The 9,723-nt window shown below is 51.0% G+C and overlaps 1 protein-coding gene across 9 annotated transcripts in view; it reads left to right on the forward strand.

The window, feature by feature from the left end:
• Positions 1–1,997, forward strand: part of NFASC (neurofascin) — an 83,523-nt gene extending 81,526 nt beyond the window's left edge. For all 9 annotated transcript variants that reach the window (XM_065649566.1, XM_065649567.1, XM_065649573.1 and 6 more), the window contains one exon: positions 1,657–1,997. In XM_065649566.1, the coding sequence (XP_065505638.1) occupies positions 1,657–1,888 (232 nt within the window). In that variant the 3' untranslated portion in view covers positions 1,889–1,997. The remainder of the gene's footprint in view (positions 1–1,656) is intronic.
• The last annotated feature ends 7,726 nt before the right edge of the window (positions 1,998–9,723 follow it).

Here is a 9,723-nt window from a genome sequence, read left to right on the forward strand (position 1 = left end):
ACCCCACGGAAATCCATTTTAACAGGGTTATATTGCATCAAGATGCTGATGAAAATCTGCTTCGCCCTCCTAATGCACTAACAGGATAAATGGTACTGGAGAGAGGTAAAACCAGGGGCAGGTTTGGGAAACATTGCTGGGGGGTTTGATGCTGCAAACCCCCAATTAGGGAAAAATCTGGCTTTAGATTCAGCTTCAGTTGAACCCCAAACCTTGGGAAAGGATATTGCAAATAAAGGGATCTGAGTTTTGCCACTCTCTACATGGCACTTACTGGGCTTTCTAACTGCCAGTCCTGCCTGCAGACTGAATTCTCTTCCTCCTCCCCCCAGAAAGAAGCTGCTTTCAGAGCTAACAAGCTGGTTTTTATTGCGATGCCAAGTTAACACAAGGCCTCAAATATTGGGTTTTGTATTATCGCTTAATTTGCAAAGTGCTGCTATAAGTCGATATGTTAAAAAGCCGCGTGTTGTACCGTGGGATCCCAAATTCCTCTCCCACTGTGAGAGCTGATGCCATTCAGCAAATGGCATGAAAGATTTAACGCCTTCCCCAGCCGAAGAGCATTTTGCTCCCTGGCGCAAGCAAAGTGTTGCCTCCCACAAAGGCACGAGAAAACACCTTTTTAAGAAAAATGAAGGAACAGACTCGAGTGCCACGCTGGGGAGTGAGCCTGAGGAGTCCCGAGCTAAAACAACAACAAAAAGACAAGAACGGAGGCGGAAGGAAAAATGTTTAAACTATCTATGTGATATCTTCAGGATTGTAATACAATTTGCATTCTGGATATTAAGATCAAACGCGAAGTAAGGACTAGTTGATATGAAAATTAATTTTTAAGGATAGCAGTCCACTCTCATCCTCCACACAATGTTATCTGTATTTATGAGATACCAGCCCCTGCCCTCCTGAGAGAAAACAGCTTCCCCCCACCCCACCTTTTTTTTTTTTTTTGGTTAAAATGATTCCTTCAAAGGGTTGGGTTTTTTTCCTCCTGTGGGTCAAACTATTTATTTTCCAGTGACCTGGCTTAATCTTTCTAGTGAAAAAGAGGATAAAGAAATGAGCAAACAAGCTTAGGTACTCAGAAATAAGCTTGGAAAGGTAAATTCCCATGAGATTTGGAAGCTGCACAGAACTTGGCATCCTCTACATACCCCCTCGCAGTGCTTTGAGAGTGCTCCTCATTGCATGTAGCTACCTAAACAGCCAAGTGTGTTTTTGCAAGGAAATCTGGAAACAAACCTCACTAAATGAGGTTAGTCCAAGGTTGGCTAAAATGCTACGAGAAAGAAAGAATATAAGCAATGACAAGGAAAGGATATTTATAACGTACATCCAGTTGGACTGATCTAACCATAGTATGTAAACAGGTTCAAAAAAAAATTTATTTTCCTAAAAGAAAAAGCCTGAAGGTTGGACTTGCAGAAATACCAACCCCAGCAGCGATCACGGGGGCAGCTGTGGGTCCTGCCCCCCTTCTCATCATATCAGACACCCCACGACTCCATCTACGGTCCGAGCACCCCACGTTTGGGGTCTCTGCTCGGTAGATTTGCACACTGGATTTATTTTTTGAATATCCAAACCTTAGGTGAAGGTTGTAAGCCCCGTTTCTCAGCCCTTAACTGTGTCTGTCTGTCTTCTGCTACCCAGCGATGAAGACAACAAACCGCTGCCAAACAGCCAGACGTCCTTGGACGGCACGATAAAGCAGCAGGAGAGCGACGATAGCTTGGTGGACTATGGAGAGGGGGGAGAAGGGCAGTTTAACGAGGACGGCTCCTTTATCGGCCAGTACACGGTGAAGAAGGACAAAGACGAGACGGAAGGCAACGAGAGCTCGGAAGCCACCTCCCCAGTCAACGCGATCTACTCCTTGGCATAGCGCGATGCACTGAAACCACAAACAGCCGGAGGCATTTGTAGCGGATGGGGGTCAAACAACAGCCGCTGCTGCCGCTACCCCCAACAGAAACGTGTTAATGAAACCAACCAACAAGGACAAAAAAAAAAAAAGAGAAAAAAAAATAAAAAATTTAAAAAAAAAAAAAAATCCAAGCAAACAGGCAGACCAGGTGGCTGCCGATGCCATTTTATCGTTAGCAAACAAGCAAACGGCGAGGAGTCCCGGGGCGCGGAGGGGTTGTAGCTGAGGTCTGGAGGGGCTGGAGGAGGAGGGGGATGCTCCAGCTGCATCCCAGTTTGGGGCTGGTCCAGCACCCAGCGCCGGCCCGGCAGGGCCACCGTGGGCTTGGCTGCCCAGGCTCCCCGAGGCCCTTTTTGTTCTTTTGGGAGGGAGTTAAAAATGCTTCTCTTTAATCTTTCCAGGAAGGCTCCAACTAACAGGAGGAGAAAAGAAAAAAAAACCACAACGGGGGGGGAAGGGAAGAGGGGTGAGTGGGGCTTGGGCAGAGTAGCAAGAGCAACATAAACACACGAAGAGAGGAAAGTGGTGGATCCTCAGGTGATGACATCGTATTACCGAGACACCCATCCTCATGGCAGCATCTTGCCCACAGCCTCTCCCAAACCAGTCAGCGCCGCAAGCTCCTTTCTGACAGATCGAGCATCACCTACACGGGGAAGAGCGAGTCCCTTCGGCTTCCCTCGGCACCGTAACTCCCATCAGCGCTGAGGCTCCGCGGTCCGTCCCCCTGCAAAGCCCATGGCGGGGTCACCTGCACCCCCCGTGGGGCTCCGGAGCATCCTCAGGGGACCAAGAGGTTGCAGAAGAGTTCGTGAGGTTCGGGAAAGGACAGTCAGGTGCCGCTCGCCCCCCAAGCCCGGGATAACGGCATTGCTTTTCTGGGTAACTGCAGGCAAACCACTTGGGTTTAGTCTTGGCTTTGTTAGAATTTAGGGGGAAACCGCCCCCCGCCCCGACCACGCTTGCTTTCTTTTAAACACAACTCCATAAATCTTAGGTAGCAAAAAGGGAGTTGAAACAGGACCAGTATTACCGCAGGGTGAGGGGATTAGAAATCATGCATTTTTTAAAATCCACACCACCTGGTCAGGATGAGAAGCACCCGCCGGGATCGGGTGGAGGATCCCCCGCTACCGCCCTGCACCGCAGCTCCCCAGCAGCAGCTTGAACGGGTCAGGGGCGCGAATTCCTCGGGAGACTGAGGTCCCAGGCACCAGGGATGAGCCAGATCAACAGTGTTTTCCACTAAATTCTCCCTCCTCATTTCTGACAGTGGCCTTTCCCCCTCTCCATCAATCAGACCGAGCAAGCGCCCGCACCGTGGGACTCCCCTCCGCTGTCTTATCTACATATCAAGAAGACGCGCGATCTAAGTTAACCCGTTAACACACTGTAACCAAGCGTCTCGGGTAGGAGCGCTCCTTCACATGCCTTACACAGCTTCGGACTTCCCATGAAGTTTAATAAACTGATACTACTCCCCCACCGCTTACGCGCCCCTCACGCGATGGGCTTCGATCCGCCAGAGCCGTAGGAGTAGGATGCCCAGGCGGCTCTCCCAGCTGAGGCAGCATGGGTCATTATAGAAGGTAGAATTTTATACCAGACCGTACTTAGCGGCCAATGCCATGTGTATTCTCCCACTTCCTGCACTTTTGAAACCAAAGGTACCTTTGCTGAGAGAGATCGGATTTCTGCAGATCGCTTCACCGACAGCGAACGACGTTAGGATGGATTTTTCTTTCATTTCTTTTTTTTCTAAGGAGGATGGTTTTGTTCAGCGTAATGGATTAAATGCAATAGGATTAATGCAATTATTCTTTTAGCTTTCGAGCTGGTTTGCTATGGAGACATATTGCTAACAAGAATACTTCTACTAATACGGATTGTTGAGATGGACTTTGCCACACTCTTTAAGCTGCTAACGGCACAACTATCCCGCGCTTCGGGAAGAGCCCGGACCCAGTCAGCACCCACAGAGAACCTGCTGCTGGATCACAGAGAAAACAGGAGAGAGCTGGATGCAAACCAAGCAGCAAAGGAGTTGTTACACATGCACCATATGAGCCAGGGAGGGTTTAGGCTGGTGTTAACTGGCAGAACCCCTTCCTAGAGCCAGGGGAGCTCCTGCTACCCCGGGGCAGTGCAGGGACATCCGTCTCCACCGCACAGGAACCATCTGCCAGGGTCCTCCATCGTGTCATCGCACCGGGCGGGGGCCGTACGTCTCGCTCCGCTACCATCAGTGTAAACGCATTCACGCAACAGCCTATTTCTGCTGCTGCCACTCGCCACGGAGCCAGTTTAAGGAGAGCATCTCCCAGCCTGTTCCCAGACACGCATTCAGTTTTTAAGCAAACACACGAGGCCAAATGTAACGCAGCCCTTGGTGACGGGGACAACCACTTCCCAAGCCTACGGCTGTTCCTGCAACAACTGATTTAGTGAAACTTCTTGCCCAAGCACCGGTGGAAATGAGGAGAGAAAGAAACTAAAGCCTCCACGGCAGAAAAGGCTCTGCCGCCGGAGCTGAGCATCTTCATCCACACCCAGCACACCAGATCCTCGCTGCTTCGGGGACCAACCACTAACAGGGACCACAAGACCCTTGGCCACCATGCGCCACCTTCGAACCTCCAGAAAGTTGTTCAGGCCTTCCTGGAAGCAGGGCGGTGTGTGTTATGTATCTGTGCCACGTGCCATTTCTATTAAAACCTGTATTTCTGTCCTGTCGTTAATCCTGAGCAAACCTCCGAGCATCCATTTGGAAATGGAGAAGTATTTCCCCCTGTAGCTTTGTGGCGTGTGCCCCACAGCGTGACTCAGCCCAGCCAGTCCTGTCCTTGCCCCAAAAAGTCTCATAAAATCATTCAGAGTCCTACAGCCACATTACTTTAAGTAACCGGAAAAGGAACGAGTTGTCTGCAAACATCTCAGTGGACAAACGGCTCAGTGTAAGTTACTTGTAGCCTTGAATATAAGCTTAGTGTATAAACTACTCAAAAATTATAACGTATGGTAAAAATTCTTTTTCTTTGAAACTTACCCTAGAGTTTTGAAGCCCAAAGAAAATTCTCACCAAGTTCAAAACTCATCCCAAGCTTAACTTTTTTTTTTTTTTTAACTCCCTTTAATAAAGATTCAGTCGATGTTTGCATGATGGGCAACAAATCCCACGCTTGCTCCGGTCACCAAAACCACCGCAGCTCTGCCAGGGTGACCCCGCACCTCCCCTGTCCCCAGTGTCACCCCAGGGGAGCTGCTTTGCTGTTCCCCTGCAGAGGGGACAGGTCAGTGACCTCGTAACCCCCAGGGTGAGCAGAGATGCTCGGGGGGGCCCCACATCAGCCACCAAGGGCAGGACCCCTCCTAAAGGGTCAGTCTCCATCACAGGGGTGACCGTCCCTTTCCGGGATCCACAGAGTCTCTTCGGAGCAGGGCACGCTTTGACCTTTTCTTTTGCAGAAGGTTTAAATTAGGGACCAGCACTTAATAAATAGAGAAGAGCCAGACCCAGAATCAAGTGCTCGCAGAAACTGGAGAAAAAGCAGTTTCGGTCCAGCTCCCAACTTGAGTTTGTTTCTCAAATGCTTGAGCCAGAACTTCATCCACGTTCTGGAGACAGATCCAAACTGTGTGGCTGTCCCCAAGCCCACGGACAGCCCGTCCCCCCCAGCACGCAGCCTTTCGCCACGTGGAGCCCTGCACGTGTACAACAGCCGATAGGAACCACAGGAGCACCAGCGCGGGGATACAAGAGGACACTCAACGTGTTTACATGATCTTGAGGCTGCTTCTATTCTCCCTGACGTGATGTTGCAGTAAGAGACAGAAAATCAGCAGGAAAAAAAAAAAAAAAAAGTTTCAGGACAAGCCCTGCAATTCTGCTCACAGAAACCCCAACTGTCTGGACACCAGGTCGCGATGTCCCCGCAGCACACCCCGTGCTGCCTTCTCGCAGACGACAGACCCCAAGTCCACGTGTGACGGTCACTTCTGAGCCCGGAGACTGAGCTGGCGAAGGGGATGAACAGGACGGGTCTGCGCAGCATCGTCTGTCGCCGGAGCTGTGCCTTACCTGGCACGTGGCACCCACTCTATCCGTGTCACTGGCCGTCTCGGCGAGTCCCAACTCTTCTCCTCGGCGCGCTGGTCCCAGCAGAGCCGCGAGTTCAACCTCCAACGTAACGTCCGTCATACCAGGCTTAATTGCGTACAAGCAGCAAACGATTTCAGCTAAGCAATAAAAATAAACAAACCTTGTTTAAAAAAAAGATAAAATAAAAAAAGACCACATTATATATTTCTTGCACTAAGATCTGTTTTATTAATGAGAATAACGATGCTTTTCCGGTCCCAACACAAACCGCACTGCATCAGTAGCTCCTGTCTCTCCACGTCCTTCGCGAGCGGGCATCGGGCTTTGTTCGTCACACGCTGTCTAAACCTCGTGTCAAACCCACCGAACAGCCTCTTTCCTTCGCAGTACCGAGTTCTAAATGTTTGTTCCTCCTGCTCGCATCAGAAAGAAAGTATTGGACTGTTTTGTTTTTCTTTAGTTTGTAAATATATCGCCATCCATCCATCCTCTCTGTAAAACCTCCTGGTTGTTCTAAAGTATTCTATGTATTTATTTGCCTTTTTTAAGAGCAAAACACACCTTTGTGTTAACCCACTTGTTCCAGGGAGAAATGTACAGCTGAAGCTGTAAAATTAACAGTTTACAGCAAGAAGATTTATGGACTACAGAAAAAAAAAATGTTTAATATAAGGACTTATAAACTGACTGCATGAGAGATGAAAGAAGGCCAAAATACTCAGATTTTTTTTTTTTTGAATCATTGTATAAAGAAAAGACTGGGTTTTTTTTGTATAGAGAACACTAAACATATAATAAAACATGGTTCAAAACTCACGCTGAGCCTGCGATGAATTTCCATTAATTTCCCAAAACCCGTGCGAGCTCAGGGCAGCAGTTTTGTAGGGGCAAATAATTGCACATGGGTGTTGGGGCGGCCGCTCCAAGAGCAGCAAAAACCGCTCCCGACAACCCAGGCAGGAGCACATCGCTCCTCGCAAAGCAGCTGCCTCACTGCAGGCGATGGGAAACTTTCCAGGTGGGGAAACTGAGGCACAGAGTAGCAATGTATTACAGACACATTTCCTAAGCAGGGCAGAAAAAGGAAGACAAGACCTCCTGGGTAACCGGTGCCCGATGAGGTGATTGAACTCTACGCAGCACACCCCCTGTATCAGATGAGTGACAGGGGTCTGTCACTTCAGCAGTTTAGGGACATCTTTTCCTCGCCTGAAATGATGCTTCAGTCATTGATCACTTCATAACTCACGGCATCGAGTTTAACCCGGTGCATCTTTACAAGGATGTATCTGCTGCTCACGTTCACGTGAAAGGAGTGAGGTACAAATGAACTGGAAAGTATCTGGAATGGTATATTCTGCAGAGGGATGAAATCTGTGCTGTGCTAAACCAACTGGTGAGCCACAAGGAGAAACTCTTCCTTCTGTGGCGCCCCCAAGGTTGCCCAGTTACCTGGACATACCGGTGATGCTGTCCTGGCAAACCAGCTCTGCCCCCTCCCCAGCGCAGCACAAACCCCCTTCGGAGGCACCGATAGAAACTGCAAAAAGAAACCCCCGTGGCCCAGCAAACATATGGAGCATCAGGGTTTAACCCAGCACACCCTGGCTGACGAGTGATGTCCCCCCTGGGCCCAATCCTGCCCCCAACCCCCAGCCTTTCCTGCCCCCGCGGCTCTGAAGTGCTGTTACCAGGGGCTCCCTGGTGCAAAGACTTGACGAGAAGGGGCTGAAGGACGGGGAAAAAAAAACCAGCAGAGTCTATTTGGCTAATGAAGATGTAATTGCTGCAGCCCCCACTAATAGGATGAAAGTATTAGTGCTGCTTACTCCGGTGCTGCAGTGGGGGTTTATCCACCCCCCTCCCCACCACTTACTTCAACAGCAGTGAGAAAAAGAAAACAAACAAACAAACAGAGCAGGTTTTGCCCAGTGTAGGAGACCTCAGCAGTGCAGACTGGGGCGATGGAGGTGCCCTTGGTCTCTGCCCCAAGGAAGGGTGAAGGAATTGCACTTGGCCCTTGATGCAGGAATTCAAGCTAAGTAGGAACACAGGGACCCCCCCAACACCTCAGAACCACCATTTCCCACCGCCCACAGTCCCAGCCTCGCCAAGGGCCGTGCGGGCGGCTGCTTCCATCATTCCCACAGGACGCACGGCATTTTCATCATCCAAAAGCGAGTGACAACGGACCCATCCTCATCCTTGCGATCGATACCAGGGGAGACGCGCACGCATTAGTGCTCGTCCCTTTTTACGGCACGATAATGACACCCATATCTTCCCCGACCTCTGCCCGCCCCGTGGGGCGGCAGGACCGGATCGATGCTGACCGGCTGCCTCCAATTACCCTCCTCCTCCTCGGAGAGGCAGCTCCAGTGTATTGCCCATTACCATCGCTAAGAGCCATCCGCTGTCGGCACTGGCGATATCCAAGGGAGCCCTTACAGAGCTGCCTCCCCCCGCTGCTGTCACCGCAGTGTTGGTACATGTCCGCACCAGGACCAACACCCGAGAGGTCACCAACGCCATTGTCACCTGCGGAGGGATCCTCGGAGAGCTGTCGATGGCAGAGACACAGAGGAGAGGGGGCAGAGGGCAGGTCCTCTCCATCCACCAGGGATGGGGCTCGTCACCTCTCTTGGGTTTCCCTCCATTAGTCCTTTTGCTGGGGGTCAGGATCCAACCCTATTGTTCCTTTCTGTCCAGCAAAAGCACCTTGTATTCCAGGTGAGGTCTGTGGCCAGTTTTCTCCCAGTCTCACCCCGAAATGGCAGCAGAGTGTAGGGCAAGGGGAATGTGAGCAGCAACACTGCTCCATCACAGGCTGCCTGCGCCCATTTGCTGGAGGAGTTGGGACCACTGGAGCTTTGCTGATCAATAGAGATACTAATGCCTTAATTACTCCTCTCTAATTGCAGCCCATTAACCCGCGGACAGCCCCAGCGCCCATTGATCTCCTTACATCATTAACAGGTCTGGGCTGGAGCTGGGAGGGATGGAGAGTGCAGGGTGGTCCGAATCCTCCGCTTCCCCCCTCGCTGTGCACAGTCCGAGCAGCACCTGCCCCCCAGAAAAACCCCGCACAGGGATCCTTTGCGCCTCATCTCCTTCCTCCAAACCTCAGTGCCTGCAGAGTGTCACGGAGGAGGTCCTGGAGCATCCCTGTCACATCTCATAGCATCACTCCACCTGGACAGACCTCCTCCCAGCAGCCAGAAAACAGCCAACATCTCCTGGCTGCAGATATTCCCTGGGCAGGGGGCTGGGTGCAGCTTTTCGGGGGCCACAGCTACTGTTTGCAGAGCGACGCCAACACTGTTTGCAACCTCAGCCCCCGCAACAGCCACAGGCAGCTCCAGCACACCCAAAAACCCAAAGCTGACCCAGAGCAACCCCCTCAGTGACACCCCAACCCCGCTGCGAGGAAACCCCGTCCCCCCCCGCCACAGCACAGGTCGGGCACCACCTACAACTGCTGCGCTTGGCATGATGGAGCTTCCCAAAACGTTGCTATAAAGCAGTCTCTCCAGTGCGTACATAAACCTGGTTATGCCTGTATATATATATACAGATACACATTTAGGCACAGCAGTGTGCATATACACAGATATAAACATATATATTCAGGCAGAGGGGTGTGCAAATAAACATGCACAAAGGTGGATGTCCCTGTTAAGACGCCCCCCCAGCT

Source organism: Caloenas nicobarica, chromosome 21 (assembly GCF_036013445.1).
Source record: "Caloenas nicobarica isolate bCalNic1 chromosome 21, bCalNic1.hap1, whole genome shotgun sequence".
NCBI classification, from domain to species: domain Eukaryota; kingdom Metazoa; phylum Chordata; class Aves; order Columbiformes; family Columbidae; genus Caloenas; species Caloenas nicobarica.